Source organism: Heteronotia binoei, chromosome 1, assembly GCF_032191835.1.
Source record: "Heteronotia binoei isolate CCM8104 ecotype False Entrance Well chromosome 1, APGP_CSIRO_Hbin_v1, whole genome shotgun sequence".
In the NCBI taxonomy this organism is placed as follows: Eukaryota; Metazoa; Chordata; class Lepidosauria; order Squamata; family Gekkonidae; genus Heteronotia; species Heteronotia binoei.
In genome coordinates, this window is record NC_083223.1 from 126,873,134 (window position 1) to 126,893,250 (window position 20,117).

At 40.7% G+C, this 20,117-nt stretch overlaps 2 protein-coding genes across 2 annotated transcripts in view; one reads left to right on the forward strand and one right to left on the reverse strand.

Annotated features, from left to right (window-relative positions):
• ADAT2 (adenosine deaminase tRNA specific 2) lies at positions 1-15,088 on the reverse strand. The gene is made up of 6 exons (XM_060240442.1): positions 14,995-15,088; positions 6,565-6,669; positions 3,101-3,251; positions 2,009-2,115; positions 308-380; positions 1-219 (listed from the first exon to the last, which is right to left on the reverse strand). Exons 1-6 carry the CDS (start codon positions 15,064-15,066, stop codon positions 179-181), a joined length of 549 nt encoding a protein of 182 aa, XP_060096425.1. The 5' UTR covers positions 15,067-15,088; the 3' UTR covers positions 1-178.
• The window catches only part of PEX3 (peroxisomal biogenesis factor 3), a 22,465-nt gene continuing 17,406 nt past the window's right edge, over positions 15,059-20,117 (forward strand). Inside the window, exons 1-2 of the mRNA XM_060240431.1 lie at positions 15,059-15,377; positions 18,043-18,174. Of these exons, the coding sequence (XP_060096414.1) occupies positions 15,305-15,377; positions 18,043-18,174 (205 nt within the window). The 5' untranslated portion in view covers positions 15,059-15,304. The remainder of the gene's footprint in view (positions 15,378-18,042; positions 18,175-20,117) is intronic.

Sequence of the window (20,117 nt, forward strand, 5' to 3'; positions counted from 1 at the left end):
TTTTCTTTTTTGATTATTTAATATCATTAACACTTTTAAATGAAACATTATGATATCCTACAAAGAAACAGAAATGACCTTCTCTACATCTTAGTGCTGACTAGCCAAGGGAAAGAAAGCATCACATAATGGGTGATTTGTTACTCTTCCAAGGCTGTGTAGCTTCCACAACAGCTAATCACTTAATGCATTCCTTTTTTCGAACTTTTGATTTCGGTGCTGCCAAAAAAGAAAGGGAAAAGGATCCATTAATACTCAAAGTTGTACATGCGCATTAAAAATTAATTAGAATAAAAATGGGACTTACCATTTGGGTTTTCTTGTCTGTAGAATGTTTTCAACATTGCCACAGCTTCTTCTGATCGATAACCAGCTATGCACTATAACCAGAAGATTTTGCATTTTTTTTAAAAAGGCATCCCAAATTCCACTTTGGTATTAGAATTTACTAGTTCCTGACCCAAAAAAGGGTTTGTGTATCTTTACTATATGGATCCCATAAAGACGTGGCTTCTGCTACCTCAGTGCTGTATTGTCAAGAAAAATTTTCATCTTCAGAACATCCCTCTATCATATAGCTATGAGGCAACTTGAGGGGTATCCTTTAACAGTAGTTAACATAAAGGAACACCAAATTTGCATACAAACACAAGGATATTTGCATAGGCATTTTCTAGCTTCAGATGTAATTTATTCATGGCCTTTACAACTCAAGAGCTGCTGCAGTATGGCTCTTTCCCATATTAGCAGGTTATATAAATTGTATGCCGTGCAGGAAGAGCTCATGCTATAGAAAGAAGCCCATATTCTGACAACTGTCATTACAGACAGAGGTTAGCCGCGCATTCCCCCCACATGACCATCTTAAAGCTTCTTTTATTATCTGTGTGACAACAAAGGAGATATGCTACAGTAGCTCACATGCCACAAAGGTATAATAAGAAGCTGTCTCCACCACATCTGAAACACTGATTTTTTTCACCGGTGAAGGCTTTCAAATTCATTGTACTTCAAAGTATGGACAATTGCAAGGGTATCTTTTTACCTGCAGTTTAAAGTGATACTGTTTACACATAGATTAGCTTCTTCTGTGGACTGTGAAAACCAGACAACTAGAACAGAACATTGTCTTCACTAGCGCTATCTAAGCGTTTCTGACAAGGAACTCCTCTTTCTGATAATGTTTCTCCTCTACCTGCTAAATTTTCCCTAGCCCACCAAAATAACTGAGTTATGTTGCAGCTTATCTCACCCACAAATTATTCCGCAGTATTATTTATTCCTTGAAAATTATTTCTTGAATGAGAGTGACAGATTTTTTAAAAATATACCAAAGTAGGATGTTTCCAGTGAATGCAAAAATCTAAAAGCATATACCTACATAAGGGGATGCTTTCTATACTGTTGTCTGCTGCAACTGCTTGCAAATGATGATCCAATTTCTTAAATAAAAACGTTCCCTCTTCTGCAAGTTCCTACAATGTACATCTAAAGTGTTATTCCCAGACTGAATATCAAGACAAATTTTATTTTAAAAACAATATATTTTATCTGCTTCTCTTAGCCTAGGATCCTTTAAATGACACTCAGCACCAATCCTAAAAGTGAATTATCCCCTTTCCTAAGCACTGCAACCCTGTTGCCTCTCCCTATGACACAGTAACTCAGACTCAAAGTATCACTTTGCTTTTCTTCCATCAATATCTTGCATTAAATATGCTAGATCTTGACTTTCTCTACTAAAATTTTGCATAACACATAGTGCTCTTCAATGAACCGATCAACCAATTTGTATCCATTTTGTTTCATTTTGCTATGGGATTAGGTACTCCCAGACCATTCACAAGACTCACTGTGATACCCCATCTTCATTCCTTCACACCTTTTGATATATTATACCTTGTCCTGTGGCAAAACAGCAGAGCAACATAGGAGATTCTGTACAAAACACTCTTGTCAAATAGACTGCCTACTCCAAACCCTAAAACACAGTGCCAAAGTATTCCACCTGAAATGTTTCTCCTGTGTTTGTTAAGATAGCAGAAGAGATGTCCAAAACAGAGCAACAGCCTCCAAACCGTTCATTTTGGCAGCCATATACAACAAGTGGGATTTATATGAATAAGTTAAGGAATTCCTAAAACAAGGAAGTGTTATATGATTGTCCCAATTTAATAAGAGGAAACCTTCTCTCACCAACTCCTGCTTCTTTGGTTTTGACTCAAGGTCGTCCTTGAGGACGACTCCATCCTTGACTTTGTCCTTGCCCACAGCAAGTCTTTTTAAAATAAAGCTTTGTTCCCACAGTTTCTGCACAGACAAAATCACACATAAACATTATCAACAAAAAGATGACCTCCACTGTCTTGCTAGTCAAGCAATCTATAGATTCATTTATTTTATCAAATTTATATCCTGTCCTCCTCTAATGGGCTCAGGGCAGCTAAACAGTTAAAAACAACATAGAATATTAAAAAAACAGAATATACAATAAAAACAGTTCCATACATTTTCCAACCATAAAAATCCAAGATGCACGTCTGATTATCTGTATTTGTCCAATGAGATTGTCAGTGCTGTGGGGCATTAGCCATCTCCCCTTAACCACTGAAGGCAAGTTTAAATAGTTCGGTCTTACAGGCCCAAAGGAACTGTGGCAAGTCCTGCAGGGCCCTGATGTTTTCAGGGAGGGCATTCCACAGAGCAGGGGCTATTCTTGAAAACGCTCTGGCTCTAGTGGTGGACAATCGAACTTCTTTCAGTCCAAGGATCTTAAGATTTTAAGACCAAACATAGCGCTCTCTGGGGAACATATGGGAAGAGGTGGTCCCGAAGATAGACAGATCCCAGGCCATATAGGGCTTTAAAGATTATGACCAACATCTTGAAACGAATCCGGAATGCCACAGGCAACCAGGGTAATATTTCCAGCGCAGGTTGAATGTGCTCCTGTACAGGTAGCTCCAGTAACAACCTGGCTGTTGTGTTTTGCACCAGTTGCAGCCTCCAAAGTTGAGTCAAGGGCAGCCCCATGTAGAGGGCGTTACAGCATGTTACAGGTTGAAAGTAACATGCCATTACATCATATAGTAAAGGATACTCATCATGCGCAGGGCAGCTGCACACATTATACAGGGTTCTACAGTAACATATAATACTGTATGCTGAAATACTTCCTCAGGGTCTTCCTTTTGCTGACGACACCAGTCTATCACCTCGTCAATTGCCACCATTTCTGCATGGCGAGTAGCCTGTGAGGATATAGAAAAACAAGTATTTATAACTAATGATAATGACATTGGTATGAATGAAAGAGAAAACTCCAACAAATCAGCTCTCTTTTCAGAAAAAAAGAAGCTATATGGCTTCCATGATTCCATATTTGTGGTCTGTTGTCTGACCTACCTATAAATTATGCTGAAGCACTACAGATAGCACTTAGATTAAGACAAACAGCTGAAGTGGTGATGCCATCATGGAGCACACTTGTCCCCACTACTATTCAAGTGACCCTTCTCATTAGAGGTAGGGTGTATAGCACATCACTTCCTGACGGTCTGGTAAAGAACTAAATGAGCCAGCTGAGATCATGCCACATGTGTGCAACTTGTTAGCATTCATTCAAGCGTGGACCATACCACTAAATCTATTCCTAGCTTTAGAGAAAAACAAAACATACAGCAGTTCCAGTGTATAATATTTAGCAGTGCTGACTCTGATAGATTCCCCCGACTCTGGCATAGCCTTTGTTGAGATCAAATTGGGCTGCTGAAATAGGAGAAAGTGAGGAACAGTCTTCCTGCTGTGGAAAGCTTGTAGAATCCAACATGTAAGGTTTATTATTGATGTTCACAAGCAGAAATATGTCAGGGACAAGGCTCATGATAAACTTACAACAATGGATTTTAGCCTACCACTCGACTAAGTGTGGTTTATTCTGTTAGTGTAAGGCACATTCTGTCATTAGGGCATGCCAGTCTTTGTGAGTGAATTAACGCTTGGCATCAGTGCAGTGAAATGTAATAGCCAAAAGCATATAAAAGAACACTACAATATTTATAGGAATTTTCTTTGACACTCCATCAGTAAAATATAAAATCATATTTTATTGATGTTTTATTAAAAGATCCTTTATTAACGTCCACCATACCCTCAAAATAGGCTAGTAGTAACCTGTGTTACATGAATCAGTTTTTCCATTTTTAAAGCCACCCCAGGGCACAACAATTACAGGCATTGCACATATTCTCTTTTAGAGCAAGGACAAAGAGGGTACAGCAGCAGGGACTATTTGGAGAAGTAATGCTCAGCTACAGGGAAAAGGCTTTTTCTGCCCTGTCAGATATCAACATCCTTGCTATTTTTTATCAGCTTATGAATAAACATGAGGGAAGAAATGAGACCTACTAGTCAGAATAGCTAAAAGGATAGCATAGAAGACCATCTCACCAGCTTTAGGGAAGTTCACTGATTCAATTTCCAGTCACTTCTAATTACAAAGATCTGAAAATGTTGCTGGGATGAACTGAAGCTGTCAGTATTTCTCTCTTCTACCAGCTGATAACCTCAATTTTTAATGTCATTTAGTTACAAAATGGGTAATGTATTTTGGTAAGTTCAGTTTATTTGGATATATTTTAAAGCTATTTTATGTGAGAAAAATAAAGCCTTCATGTTTCACATAACTTTGCTTATTTTTCTGTCATTGTTAGACAAAAATCAAAGACCAAATCCTAATTCTCTGAAAGATTAAAATGTGCTACTTTATAACGATAAACATAAAACATAAACATAAAATTATTATAGAATTATTGCTATGTAGTGCAATCAACTACAAATGAACATTATTATATAGCTTTGCTCATACATTTAACATTTTAAATAGTACGTGAAAATCATGCTTAATGGAAGCTATGAATGCTAAGAAATCTTAATCTCCAATAAATCATCACCTATCCACTTTATCTGAATTTGGCATCATACCCACACATTTATAATCCAGTCATGACCAGAGGTTTGTCCTGGAGAAGCCTTCTTTGCAATAGCCTTGCAGCTGACGTCTATACAAAACCCATCCTTATGAATTAATTTGCAGTATACACTGGATTCTTAAGCTTCTCCAGACAAGTTTTAGTGTAATGAGTTTTAATGAGTAAATATATGCAAGAACTGCAACAAAGAGTACAAAATGTGTTGGGAAACATAATGCTGGTCCAAGAAAACAAGGGACACAAGGCAGAATATGACAGTAACTTCCACTGTATCAATACCTGTTAAAGAATCAAGCTTTCAGATATCCTTAAATTGTAAAATGAGACTATAAGATACAAACTGGGAAATCTAAAGCATCAGGGAAGCCACAGAGAATGCACTGAAAGGGGCTACCAGGAAAAGATTCTGGGAGGAACAGTACACAAATTATATATTTTACTGTGACATGTCCATAGATAATTGCTATGAATGAATATATTACACATACACAGTAGGATCCTAAAGTATATTTTATTAGAAAAACTCCTTCATGGGTAAAAAGATTGTTTGGTAGGTACTTTTGCAAGCAAAGTAGAAAAGGCTAGAAAACTATTCCAATTGAAAAGAATTATGGTTTTTATCTAAACTGGATATAAATTTTGTCTGGAGGAAAAACAAGAACAGGCAAGGAAGCTGCCACAAGAAAAACAAACTCAGGCAATTCCTCCTGTTCACCTCAGGCAGTTCAGAATAAATAGCTCAGAGAGATATCTGTTGAACTGTCCTAAAGAGTCCTTATTAAGGAACAGAAAACAGATTAAGACAAGTCTACTGTGCCTGCAGGACTACTCTTTAACACACACTTCAATTCAGGTCCACCTCTTGATGCTTTGTACTCAGGAATACACACTCAAATACATACACACACGCTCCTCTCATGATAGTTGTGAATGAACCGAAACCTTTATTAGGCATTTGGTGAATGAACCACACATATCTAAAAGGCCAATTTTCACAGTATAACATATGTTCTTTTTATATCATACACACAACCTTTCAATCTGGAAATCTGCTGTTAACAGGTTTTAAAAAATTCTTCAGTAAAAAAACATAATACAAAAAATGTAAAATCATCAAAATTCAGAATTATTCATAAATCAGTGCTACATGTTACCCATGCCAAATGCCTTATAAAAAAGGAAAGCTCTCATGACCCTCATGAAACCATTATAAGGAGAGTCCCAAGCAGAATCTCCCTTGATAGCATGTTACAGAAGTATGGTGCAACACAGAAATCAAAATGCAAAATTCATAGAAATAACAATTCAAATGTGCACAAACCTAGCAGCATCCTGCAATGCTGTGACGTCCCTTCCAGCTGTATAATCATTTTCGGTGACTCCTATAGTATCATGTGATGCAATGACCACTTTTGGTTAGGGGTGGACATGAACTGGCTCACAAACTAAAGTTCGTGATGAATTTTGGCAGTTCTGCTGCCAAAAAACCAAACTAGCTTACCCAAATACAAGCATCCTTCACTTACTTTTTTTAAAGCATGGGGACTTTCATTTGTTTACCTGGAGGACTTACATTTTTAGTTTCATTCACTTCATTCTTCCCTTTCCCTATGATCTCATTATTGTAGACCATGAGACAGCCAACAGGCACCTCACCATTTTCCAGTGCTTCCTTCGCCTATCAGACACAAAAAGATTTGGAAAGGACAATGTTGAAACAGTTTGTCAGTGTGTGTGCAGAAACAATGCAAAGTACATTCTCTAATAGTTACCTACCCCTTCCCACTCCGAATGCCAGCACTGAGCAAGGATTTCAAAAACAAAAGATCTTTGTCCAATATAGTAGCTGTCCAGTTTGGTGTAGTGGTTAAGTGTGCAGTCTTTTGTCTGGGAGAACCGGGTTTGATTCCCCATTCCTTTACTTGCAGCTGCTAGAATAGCCTTGGGTCAGCCATAGCTCTCGCAGAGGTTGTCTTTGAAAGAGCAGCTTCTGTGAGAGTTCTCTCAGCCCCACCCACCTCACAGGGTGTCTGTTGTGGGGGAGGAAGATAAAGGAGATTGTGAGCTGCTCTGAGACTCTGATTCAGAGAGAAGGGCAGGGTATAAATCTGCAGTCTTCTTCCATCAGAAAACAGAATCCCTAGCCTAAGGAAAGATGGCTAATAAAACCTAACAAGGATGGATTTTCTATTATTTCAACAGTAGGCCTGTGGCACACCCGTCACAAAATCAGGACCCTTCACAACCACAATGTGGCAGACTCAACTCCCTAAAGCTTAGAGATGTTGGGCAGGGCACATGTAGCCCCCCCACACTCTGCTCTAATACAAGTGCAAGATTTTTAAAAACTTTTGTGAGAAATATTATTTGTTGTTTCAGAGGAATTGTAAGCCAAAATGCCCTCAAAACAAGGTTGGGGAATTGACAGGTGGGCATCTGGCTTAAAAAGGATCTTGAATCTATGTATACAGGATACACATTCAGAAATTATTGCTTAAATTTACAAGGACACTAATTAAGTAAAAGCAATTAAAAATTTATTGTAGAAAAATATAGAACACACATACAAGACAATGAATACATACAACATACTTACAGTCCTAATAAAAATAGAGAGAAAAGCAGAGATAATACAAGGGATTGACAAACAGCGTGATAATTACCAATCGTAGTCTTCAAGGAAGGCTCCAATGGTGACGAACGAGGACTAGGGGGAAGGGACCCTCAACCGGCCAAGAATCGGGGATGTATTTAGACAGTGGAACTGGGGTACTGCTAGATGCACACCTGTGGGGAGCTGGGTCACAGGTTATAAGGACTACCTTGAGCCTTTAGGGGGTAGGAGGTACAGGGGCGGATGACAGTGGTCAGCTGGTACATGACCTCAGGAAAAGGGGAGGCTCCGCAATGACCATAAGGGCTGGACTTATGTGTTAGCCAATAGCCAGTTTATTGGGGGCACCTGATTGGCTGCCCATATCTGGCCAATGAGCAGGCTTGGCTCTGGTTACCTGACTGGACTTCCAGGTAACAATGGACCAAGGGGGAGGCTCCAGGATGACCATTAAGGGAAAGAATGGGAGAAATGATTGGGGTGAGGGTGATTAAAACTATCAAACTTATCTGAAAAAGTGAATAGGTGGCCGAATTGCTACCTAAGGTAACACTCGGTCTATACAAAGACACTTGGCTCTAGGTGAAGATGTTCTTTCTCTTCTTCATCCTTCTACTGGCACCAGTCTTTGTCTTGGGTTCCATTGGACAAAGGCTTAGGCAGTCTGGCAGGATCCACGCCTAAGATAAGCTTGATGGCTTTATGCATAGATGACATCCATTGAGTACGTGAGCCTCCCGCTTCGCTGTTATGGAGTTTGGCACTGCAGGAAGATAGCTGCTGGTAGTGTTAGCCTTCCAAGATGGAGTCTCTGGTCAAGGCTGGAAACCGCTTGCCTGCACAGTTCCTGGCGGTGCAACTTCTTCCGCTACAACGGCCAAGATGGGGATCGCATGGTTCTCCTGGCAGATGTGTGTGAGTTGAGTCTCCAGGCACCCTGGCAACCAAATGGGTGACTACTTTGTTCTGGAATTAGGAGTATTTTTCTCACAGAATCTATTTGTCATTGACAGATCAATTGGCTGCACTCAAAACTAAGTGGGGAAATTAGGTATTCCGTTACATTATTCGTGGATCAATCACAACAAGCTTTCAAAACAACCTAGGTTTGTATTTAAGGCTAAAGTATCAGACTTTACAGTAATCTATGCAGCCAAGATGAATTCTCTGTTTGCTTACATTTGTATATCTGAAAATGCATCTCAGACTTAACAGAGTAATTAATTTATATGGTCACATTAGTATATACTGTATTTTGTCTTCATTGTGACAAGATATACATGTTTCCTTATAAGAATGTTTTTATGATCAACTTCCTATTGTAGCAGGAAGACCCCTGCAATATGCAATTGGTGGTTGGTTCAGTGGCAGATCAGGCCAGAGGCAGGATCAGAAAAAAACAGCTTTTCTTTATTGACGTACATGCATGCATGGGTTTCAGACCTATGGCTGGTGCCAGAAAAGTAAGTCTGAACAATGATTCAAGGAAGGACATAAGGTTTTATACTAGCAAATCCATTACATCAACAGGATCATCACACGGGAAATGCGTAAATTCTCAGACAAGGCAGGATTGCTGCATCTCAGGTACATTCCATACATGGCATTATTTTTATCAAGCATACAGCAAAGTTTCATCACATTTTCTGGTAAAATAAACAGCATCTTTGGGGGCGTCTCCAGGAGCGTCTCCCGGAGAAAGCTCCTGGGTTGCCATACTTCATATCGTTACCACAAGCAAGCGTAGACCACAAGCAAGCATTCATGTTGCAAGATAAGTGTGTTCAGATTCAGCTGTGAGCTGAGCGCAACGAAGCCAGGCTTCCCACAGCCTGTCGTGGACCACATCCTTTAGTTAGGCACAGGGAGACTTCATATTGTGTTTTTAAAACTTTTTCTTCTAGCTAAGCTCTTCTCTACCCCCCCCCCTTTTTGGGCCTAATCAGTTTAATTCCAATCCTTTATTAATCAATGGCCAATTTTATTTTCAATCTTAATTAACACCTGCCACACTATTGGCCGTTTTTTTTTTAGATGAGAAAACACAGCTGATTATTATGCTATTTTAATAGTACTATAACTAAGGCCCTTGCCAATATAGGAGATACACAGTCCATCATCTGGGAAGTGTTGACAAGAAAAGAGGGTTTATAAGTTAGTATTACAGTGTCCATCTTTCTTCTGAGGCTTTTGAAACAAACCATTAGTCTCCTTCCTCTGCTGCAACAGAAGCCTAAGCAAGTACTAATTGACTGAATGAATGCATATTAATATTTTAATTATCCACGTTTCTTTCCACACATCAAATATTAGACTCCAAGTTTCTCAGGACAGAAACCTGTCTTCTTGTACTCTGTAAACCGCAATGCAGACTGATGGCGCTATGTAAATAAAAACACATCCCAGGATGCAAAATGCAGTAATGGTGACTAAAGTCAAAACCAGATACAAGATAACAAAACAAAGATAACCAGCTTGGTGTGTAGCAAACAGTTTTGCTTCAGTGCAGAAAATCCACACTCAAATCCCCTCTTAACTATGTAGCTCACTGCACAGTCCTGGCAAAATCGACATCTTTCTGCCAAGCGCACCTGACAGATTAGGATGAAATGAAATAAGAATACAACGTAACCCACTCTAAATCCCTTGGCTACAGCAGGGAAGCTGTTGAAATTAAAGAAGGCATCTGCAGTAAATCAGATGGAATGCAAAAGGAGGCAGACAGCCTGATCCATTCTTCTGGCAAGGACAAGATGGAAAGAAAATGCAAATACAACATCCTCTTTTTTATTTACTTTCAATTTATATCCCGCCCATGCCAAACGGACTCGGGGCAGCTAACCACCATTATAATTTCTTCAATGTATACTACCCTGGCATCTCAGGAGGAAAAGGCAAGATTAAAATGTAATACAAAAGTAACTAAATAATATCTTCACAACTATGTGACAAACATAAACTGAAATTAACACAGCTTAGAAAAAGAACCCTGCAATGTCTGTGTCCAGAAGAAAAAAAGCACTTAAATAATGTCTCTATGGATAATTTCTTATATTCCATTTATACTGCTGTTCACAGTGCTAAAGTAGAACCACACAAAGCAACTGACATGTAGCATCTCAACTAGTATAAACATATCTAATAGTCAACTGTGGCCTCATCTGTGGACACTTAAACCCATGGAACCACATGGACAGAAGGGAGATTTTTTTCTCCAGACTTGGGGGATCCTCCAGGTTTGCAGAAAAACCTGAAACCTTTCCAAAAGGGGGAGGAGTTAAAAACTCCAAAACACACCACTGCTGCAGTGGGGGAGGGAAAGAAGGCTGGGAGCCTCCTCCCCACACACAGGGAAGCAGATCAAGATGGGTAGCTGTGTTCATCTGTAGCAACAGAAAAGAGCAAGAGTCCACTAGCACCTTAAAGACTAACAAAGTTGGTGGTAGGGTCACACTCACTTCTTCAGATACAAGGAAGCAGTGGCTCTGTTGGTGGACAGCTGGTAAGAAGCTTCCTTGCCACCTGCCTATTTTCAATGACATCACTTCAGTCTCCCTACTCAGCAGCCAAGGTGAGAGTTGGGGAGTACATATGATGCAACAGTGCTGGAGACAGATTGGGGCAAGCAGACTCCTTCTCACTCACCTGCCTGCCTTCTGCACCATAGCCACCTTCCCAAACTCTCTCCTAAGCTGCAGAGCACCAAACGTTGAGACAAGAGTACTGGAAGCAGCTGGGAAGCTCCTTCTCACTCATTCATCTCCTGTGCCATCACTTCAGCCACCCACAAGAACTCTTCCCTTACCTGAGTGCCAAGACTGAGGTGATGGTGCTAAAGGCAGTTGAATATATACCACAACAATCCACAATGTTTTGTTGCAGGTCCTTGCTTGTTATCATAAGGGACATGGTAAGAAGTTTATAGTGAGTCCAAAGCAGTGTACAATAGCACCAATATTTTAAAAATACACCAATATTTTAAAAAACCCAAAACACTCAAAATATTATTCCATCATCAGTAAAACAACAACTTTAGTCCAAGTCCACATACCATGTATCAACAATGAAATCAACAAAATGCCTTTTTCAAGAGTACTATTTTATACAGTCTCAAACAAGAATATCTCACCTCCACTAGCAGCCCATTCCAGAGTACTGCAGCAACCTCTGAGAAACTTTAGGCTGACATAACTTGACAAGATAAGACAAGTCAGTACACCTATCAATGTTCTCAGCATGATATGAACAAACCTAGCATGGGCTAATAGGTAAGTGTTGTCTCTATATCCCAGGAGGGTAATCTATGAGTCTTATATATTCTTTTTAAAAAATGGGGGAGGGGGGGAGGAGCCTAACAATTTGCTGACAAAATATGGGTGTTCAGTATGGCAGTACTTTAAGACACAGTGAACTACCTGAGGGAAAGAATCCTCTAGCTATTTGAGGATTCACCTGCTTCTCTGTCACCTGCTCAAAACCTTGCAGGACACAACATATCTCTTAGGGTTTCAAGCATGTCCATTGCTTTCAGGAATGAGAACAAAGAAACTCTCAAGGATGTATCCCACAGATCAACATTTCTGGGTCAAGGAAGTAATGTTAGCAGGGGTCCTGCTCATTGTAGCAGGCCACTCTGAATCTGTAAGGAAAATGGCTTAACTTAGGGCCTGTTCAGGTGCACAGTTTAATCAGTTGTCGCTGCTGTTTCCTATTGGATTAAAAGTGGCTGATCAGACAGCAACATCTGCCTCCCAGTAGTCAATCGTCACCCCCCTCCAATCCTTCTCCAAATTGGAATATTTTGTTACCTGCTCCTTTGTGGTGTTTTTTGAGTTGTCTGGTTTCACCTCGTCGTTTTCTCCATCTGGATAGTTCTGCTGTGATATTAACCAACTTCTGGATGTCTGAATGCTGTCCCAGAGCAAAAGGAGCCTCAGACATCCGGTTTACGGTTGTCATTTTTTTGTACTACTTAGCAATATGCACATAACTACATGTTTTTAACTATGCGCATAATGTGTGTATGCGCATTATGCTCTTATGCGCCTAATGGTGGAGGAAACAATAAAGAGAACTGTATGGTGCCATTGTGTGGACGGCAGAAGACGGTTTCACCGTGGAGTGATTCGAATTGCAGTGTGGCAGTCTGATCAATAATACCCGGAACAAAGATATTCGGAACAGAACCGGGACAGTTTAACATGGACTCAACACGCTGTGTGAACAGGGCCTTAAAGTAAAATACTTTGTTTCATGATATAATGTATCAGCAAGACTGCCTCTCCAACTCAGCTCTGCTCTGACAGCTTTACTTACCTGAGAAAGGCTTTCTAAAGGAACTATCCTGCAAATGGGAGAACCAGTAGCTCCCACCTTGTAGGATGGCCGTCTTGAGGAAACCAGGAAAGCTCCCACATATCTGTCATTTTGTAGAATGTGCAAAACAGTAATGCTCAATAGGAATAATTTTTTTAAAAGATTAGAACTGCAAAACAATGAAACAGTCCAGAAAGGCACTTTTATAATAGTATAGGATTGTGGTCTATGGCAATGATTATTATAGGTATCATCTTGCTTTTACTGCATTGTCTTGTATCTTCCAATCCACTCTTCGTATTCTTTATAGTATGCCTCGTCTTAGATAGCTTGTTTGCATAGTTCTCTAATTATATAACCCAGTCCTATTGCTATGTTTACTGGATATCTTATGTTATCGGGCCACACTGTTTTATACCCTGTAACATGCCTCAATAAATCACAATCTCTGAACCAGACACAATGTTAGAGCATTCCACAGGAGACTGTCCCCCGGTAGTCTAAGTCTTTGATTTATGGTGGTCCAAAGAGAATTTCAGAACATAGCAATTTCAGTCATTTCCTCATATGTGTTGAGTCAAGAAACATGAACAAAAAGCTTTGGTAAGATGATTTTTTTTTTATTGGACAGTGTTCTTATAATTTGGAATGGGCCAAAGGTGTATTTTAGTTATATTTTATTTGTTGGATTTATATCCCACCCTTCCCGCAAAACAGGCTCAGTCAGGTAACATCAGAAATTAATAAAGATTAAAACCTCATTAACACAGTAGATTCTTAAAAACAATTAAGACAGCAAAGTATACATAGCATTACAATGAGCTGGACAGATGGTAACAGGAGTCACACCAAACTTATATAACACCAGTACTCCATATGGGCAGACTGATAGGGTGACTTTTTGCATGGAGATCAAATGACTGTCCACCACTTCAACCAAAGGCCTGGCAGAACAGTTCCATTTTACTGTAGGTTCTGCATGGCCCTGATCTTAGGCAGAAGCATGTTCCACCAAGTAGGGGCCAGGACAGAGAAGGCCCTGGCCAAGGCTAAGTGGATGCACTTTGGGCCAGGGATAACCAGTAGATGTTAGTCAAGGCTCTTGGGGCGGGGGAGGTATATGGGGAGAGTCCGTCCCTTACATAGTTATTAGAGGAGCAGTTTCATATTCAGTCTGCTTCTAAACTCATTTCAAGTAAGGAACTGAAAATCAGGAAATTATGGCCAACAATCATAGAAATAATATGCTCCAACCTCTATCATGTCCTGAATCCCAGGGTCGTGGTCATGCCTGTGCTATAAAAGTCACTGAAGGATCATGACAATAGTATGTTAAGGAGAAGAATTTATACCCTGCCCTCAGAGTGTCATACAATCTCTTTTCCCTTCCCCTCCCCACAACAGTCACACTGGGAGGCAGGTGGGGCTGAGAGAGCTCTTTTGAGAACTGGTCTTGAGAAAGCAGCTCTTTCAAGAATGGTGACTGACCCATGTGGAGGAGTGGGGAATTAAACCCGGTTCTCCCAGATTAGAGTCCACACGCTTAACCACTACACCAAACTGGCTCTTAGGCTGAGATGCAGCAGTGCCATCCTGACCAGCTATCCACTGACTTAAACAGCATTAGAAGGTTGTTTTCAGGATTGCACTAGTAGGCATGCAGAACAGGTGCAACCATGTCCAACTTTGTATAGGATCAGGGTATGAAATATACACAATTGAACTGACGCTTCTATCCCATGTTAGAAGAACTGATAATTCAGCTGAGGAAAAGAGTGAGAGAATTCAGCAACAAAGGAGATGTCTGAACAAAGTTTGAGTCCGGGGTGCCCTTTTATCAAGATGTAAGCTTTCGTGTGCACTTCTTCAGACACTTCTTCAGATACCAAACAGTGCAGTAAGGCGCCTTGCTTAGTTTGCAGGAGGAACTGTTGGCGGAACCTGGCTTATTGTACTACGATGAGAAAAGCTGTCTCAGTGGATATTCTCCCTTTTCCAAAACGAGCAATGCGACAAAAGCTCGCCTGTAGGCCTCGGCAACTGGTTCTCCTATGGATCCCCATATACACTCACCATGTTTATAGCTCGATCCATCCAGGCCTCCGTCTCTTCCGCGATCACCACCCGCTTTCCCGCCGCTTCCATTTCCAGGGCTATGCCTAATAGGTGGAACAAAGGATGTAGAGCTGAAGCTTCCGGAGGATCCCGATAGAGGAAGAACCGAGGCAAACTGGGGAACTCCGAAACAGGTGGGACTCGTATTGCCTCTCGGCCGCCTTGCGTAATGAACGTCTGAGGCTAGGAGGAGGGGCTTCATCTTGCAGCGGCTGTACTTCTGCAACAAGAGAGTGAAGCCGGATCGTCTTGGATATACGCTGTCGATATGCTGTTAGCCGTGTGGGGCTTCTTGAAGCGCCACAAAAAGAAATGCTTCTTCTTGGGAGCTTTCCTGGGCGGTGAGTGAATGCGAGTAACCGACAAAGCTGCCCCCCTCCTACATTTGATTGCTCTTGGTCGCTCTTTAGCACAATGTACTTGTCTTCCATCTGCACCTCTCTACTGACGTCCCTTCCATGTCTCATCATTTTTTACTGGTTTCTCCATTACTGCTCCTTGTATACAGCCTTCCTTCCCACATGCATCCCGTTCTTTTCCTTTACTGACCCTTTCTGTGCGTATTTACTGAGTAGCAAGTCCTACTGTGTTCAGCGGGGATTACTGGCAAGTAAATGTGAATGGGGACTACTGGCAAATAAATGTAAAATGCCCTATTTTTGAGTGCCTGTCCAAACGATGATAATATTTGTGGAGCTGCTTTTCTAGTATTTAAAGCATGTCCATGTTCACATACATAATATTGGCTACAGCTGTAGAGTAGGACAACATTATTATTCTCGTTTTGTAGTTCAGGTGTTAGACTGTAGTTGGCTGTCACACCCACCCTTCTGCACAGTGACTGCTCTCTACCTGTTCCTTGATTTCCTGTTCTCTTTTTATTCAGTATATTAAACACAAAAGCGTCTCTTATTTTTTTCACATGTGAAAAGAAGACTCGAGCTGCTTTGTTAGAATTATACTGGGAAGAGGAATTAAAAACCAGGCCCATACATCACTGTTGATATCTTTCCACCCATTTGCTGAGCTGCATGCTTAGACTCATCCCTTCCCCCTCAGGATTACGTTTTTCTGCTCCTTTCCTGTTACAGTCTGTTCTTCAACAAACATGCTTATTTCTCAGCCCAGAAACTTTAACATGTGGTCTTTGCTTGGTAAATAAAATTATTTTTAATAACCCATATGGGCTAAGAAAATGAAGCTCCTTTTCTTTTCCTGTTATATTCAGATAAACTGGAATTTATTAAAGCAAACTAAATAAACAAATAAATAAACTAGCAGTTTATTAATGGCAAAATGCACCAGAAGAAAAATCACCATGTTTGTGTACTTGGTGCATTAAAAAGAACCCACATCATTACATGCCAAGCTAAACTGTTCTTAGCTTTGTTGCAACATGTATGTAGGTGTTCTACAAAATGGTGCAGTTATTGATTGTGCCAAAAGCTCCTTGGGCATGTAGATTTTCTGTCTCATTACACAGAGATTTCACTACTAGCCTAGTTCATTTATAAAATGGCATGCTGTATCAGGCCTTGACATATTGTCTTTGGCTCTGGGAGCCACCCCCAAAATTTAGAAACCTGGCTAATTTTTCAGCATTTAGGGGTGTTCTAACTTTGCTATCACAAAACCTGGTTCTGTTTTCTTTGTAATTCTATATAATGTTGTTAAAGCTATGACAAAAGGTAACCCTTGTTATTATCACAACAACAAAAACAAACCTCTAGCCTAAAACCTCTCCAGTTTCTCCTAATTGCATTATTACTTGAAAAAAAATCTACTTAATTGAAAACTGGAGCCAGTAAAGAAAGCAGTGATTGTGCCAAAAAGTTAAATAATTATTTCATCCACCACCATTAAATACTGTCAAGATATATTTACATATATATAAGCTACGACCAAAAATTCAAGCATATTTATTGCTTTAATGCAGTAATGATAATTAAGCTTTGGATTGGATCCATCCAGCTTTCTTGCTCAATTTTAGCCGATTCCCAACTTTTTTATAGTCCTCATTCCTCATGGCTTTTGTCTATACAGCTCTCATGACACCAAACATAGCATAGCATTTTTGATGATCAGCGGGGACTCTTTCTCCCTTTTTTCACCAGGGAAAACTGATAGGATCCAACCCTTTGTACTTCTGCTGAAAATTACTGAACTACTGAAAAACACTATGTTAAAATTACTGCTGAAAATACTCTTAAGTGCCACCAAGAAATTCTAGATATCATGATGACCTGGCAGCTGGGATTGTCAAGCCCTGTGCTCTGCCAACAATACAAGGGAAAGGTTGTTGAGACAGTCTTTACCAGTTATGGATGGCATTTCATTAACATAGGGCTTTAACAGCATTTGAAATCTTAAAACTTCATTTTGGCCTGTTAAGACATTGGCATTTACCTTTTAGCAAGTGCAATTTAAGCAGCTACTCTACTTTTTAAAAATAAGATTTCTGTTTCCTGTGAGGAAATACAGAATTAAACTGTAACACAGAATTATAGTGACATACTAATTCTAAAGTGGTAAAATTTGAACAGAGACTTTAATAATGTCCAATATTTGACACTAATATCAAGTTCACATATTTAGTCTAAAAATGACAGTTACTGCTTGCATGTGAATCTGCTACAATCAGTTTTGATGGATTAGGGTTCCTTATCCCAGCAGTCACCACTAGTTCAGTCAGTTCACATGATGTTGCTTAATTTGGGTTGTGTAATTCTGAAGCTGTTTGCTGTTACAATTTTATTCAGATTACCTTGTTAAGGGAAAATAGCCTGAGGAAGGAGGGTTTGTGTGAACCTGTTCTGTGATGGGATCCAGTCTTCCTTACTGTCCTTGTAGTTAGCAGTGAGAACTCCCTCTAGGTTAACATTTTTGGTATTTCTACTGTTGTTCTGTGGCTGTTTAAAGGGAAGTATCTTCTAGAGCACAACTAATCTAGAGCAGACTTAACTGCAGTTTTAAAAGTTGCATTCCCTCTTGCAACACCTTTCACAGGAGTTTATGTACTTGGAAAATATGGGCAGAGAAAAATGAAAGAAATTCAAGAAAGAGAAGCAGCAGAATATATAGCACAAGCACGAAGGCAGTATCATTTTGAAAGTAACCAAAGGACTTGCAACATGACAGGTAAGGCAAGAGAAAGCATGGTTCAGAGCATACCAGAGAATGTAGCAACCAAGCCAGCTGGGATAATAGGCTTTGTTTTTGTTTCTCTCCCCATTCTTGATTGCTGTTGCAGCCATTAAAGAATTGCAAGGAAAAAGAACAAGACTAGGAAGGAGACCCTGCCCCCTTTGACCCCAGAACTTTTATTTGGTTTCTTGTTTGGAGGTAGCTACTTCTGGGGTGTGTGAATGTTTCCTGTGATACCTGATACCTACCATTAGCCTGAGAGCACATCACGAGGAAGTGTGCCAACTAAGCGATTTGGAAACTTTAGCTGACTCAAAAAGCATTCTGGATGGGACTTACTGTAATGAAGTACATCATTGTCTTATATTCTAACTAGGAATAAAGCCCGTTGAAGAGAAGAATACAACAGACTCTAAAAAGAGGCTCTAGGCAAGTGCCCCTCCTAGTTGTCTTCCCATTCATCCAAGAGAAGGCATTCATTCCTCCACACACACACCTCATGGGGAGCTGATCTTCCATCTGGAAAGCAGTTGTAATTCTGAGTGATTTCCAGCTGTCACCTGGAGAATGGCAACAGTGGGTCCTGAGGGGGAAATGGATGGTTTGGAGGGCGCAGTGTAAAGCATTGTACCTGTCTAAGGTCCCACCCTTCCTCAAATCCCACCCTCTCCAGGCTTCACACCTTAAATATCCAGGAATTTCGTAACCTGGAGCTGGCAGCCCTATCTCCTTCTCTTTATCTGCCCCTCTGACTTTAGCTTTCCATAGTCTCCCTGAAGCCTCCACCTAGGGAAAACACAGTCTTTATCCACACTGGGGAGGGGGGACAGTTTACATCAGTGGTCCCCAATCTTTTTGGCACCAGGGACCAGTTTTGTGGAAGACCATTTTTCCACGGACCGGGGAAGGACATGGTTTTGGGAGGATACAATTTATTTCTGTTAGTTTTGTGTAGTCGTTAAGTGTGTGGATTCTTATCTGGGAGAACCAGGTTTGATTCCCCACTCCTCTACTTGCAGCTGCTGGAATGGCTTTGGGTCACCTATAGCTCTCACAGAGCAGTCCTTGAAAGGGCAGCTTCTGTGAGTGCTCTCTCAGCCCCACCTACCTCACAGGGTATTTGTTGTGGCAGAGGAAGATAACGGAGATTATGACCGCTCTGAGATTCAGAGTGAAGGGGGCGGGATATATATCCAGTGTTGTCTTTTTCTTCTTCTTACATTGTAATATATAATGAAATAATTGTACAACTCACAGACTGGTTGCTAACAGGCCACGGACTGGGGGTTGGGGACCGCTGGTTAACATCATTCTCCTTTCCCCCTTTGATCTGAACAACAACCCTGTGAGGCAGGTTAGGCTGAAAGTCCGTGACTGGTCCAAAATCACCCAGTCAGCTTCCACAGCAAGAACCTGAGTTTGGCAAACCCCGCTCTGAAGCCGTAACTCCTATGCCCTCCTCAGACTCCACCAAAGAATCTACAGGAATTTCCCACCAACCTGGAACTGGCAGCTGTAGTTAGGACTGGCCCCAGTGAGTTCTCCTTCAGAGGCATTTAGTGATACCTTTCAGACCAACATTCACTCTTTGATAACTTTGTTGGTCTTAAGCACAGGACTTCAGTTTTTCTCTTGCTTTCCCTCCCTATCTCTGTCTCTGTATTTAGCCTGCTGGTACAGGACATCGTTTATTCCCGTGTCTCTGTCTGTTTCCCTTCCGGAGGAGGATAGAGAAGAGATCTCAGCCAATCAAGAGATAGTCTTTCCTCCTCCCTCCCTCAGCCAATCATGAGAAGACATTCTCTATGGCTGTTTCCCTTCTTCTCCATCTTCTCCAGATGAGGGAGGCTTTCTTTCTCTTCTCTGCAAAGCAGAGTAATAGGCAGCTTAGCCAGTAGGAGCCATAAACTGCCAGAATCAAGGTTGGTTGCCTTTGA

What these genes read in the sequence shown, in the direction of transcription:
- ADAT2 (XM_060240442.1), bottom strand. Translation starts at nt 15,066, where the DNA reads ATGGAAGCGGCGGGAAAGCGGGTGGTGATCGCGGAAGAGACGGAGGCC. An exon ending in ACACAGGAGAAACATTTCAG is followed by an intron (nt 381 to 2,008) that starts GTGGAATACTTT and finishes TTCTGGTTATAG; the next exon opens with TGCATAGCTGGTTATCGATC. An exon ending in CAGACAAGAAAACCCAAATG is followed by an intron (nt 220 to 307) that starts GTAAGTCCCATT and finishes CTTTTTTGGCAG; the next exon opens with CACCGAAATCAAAAGTTCGA.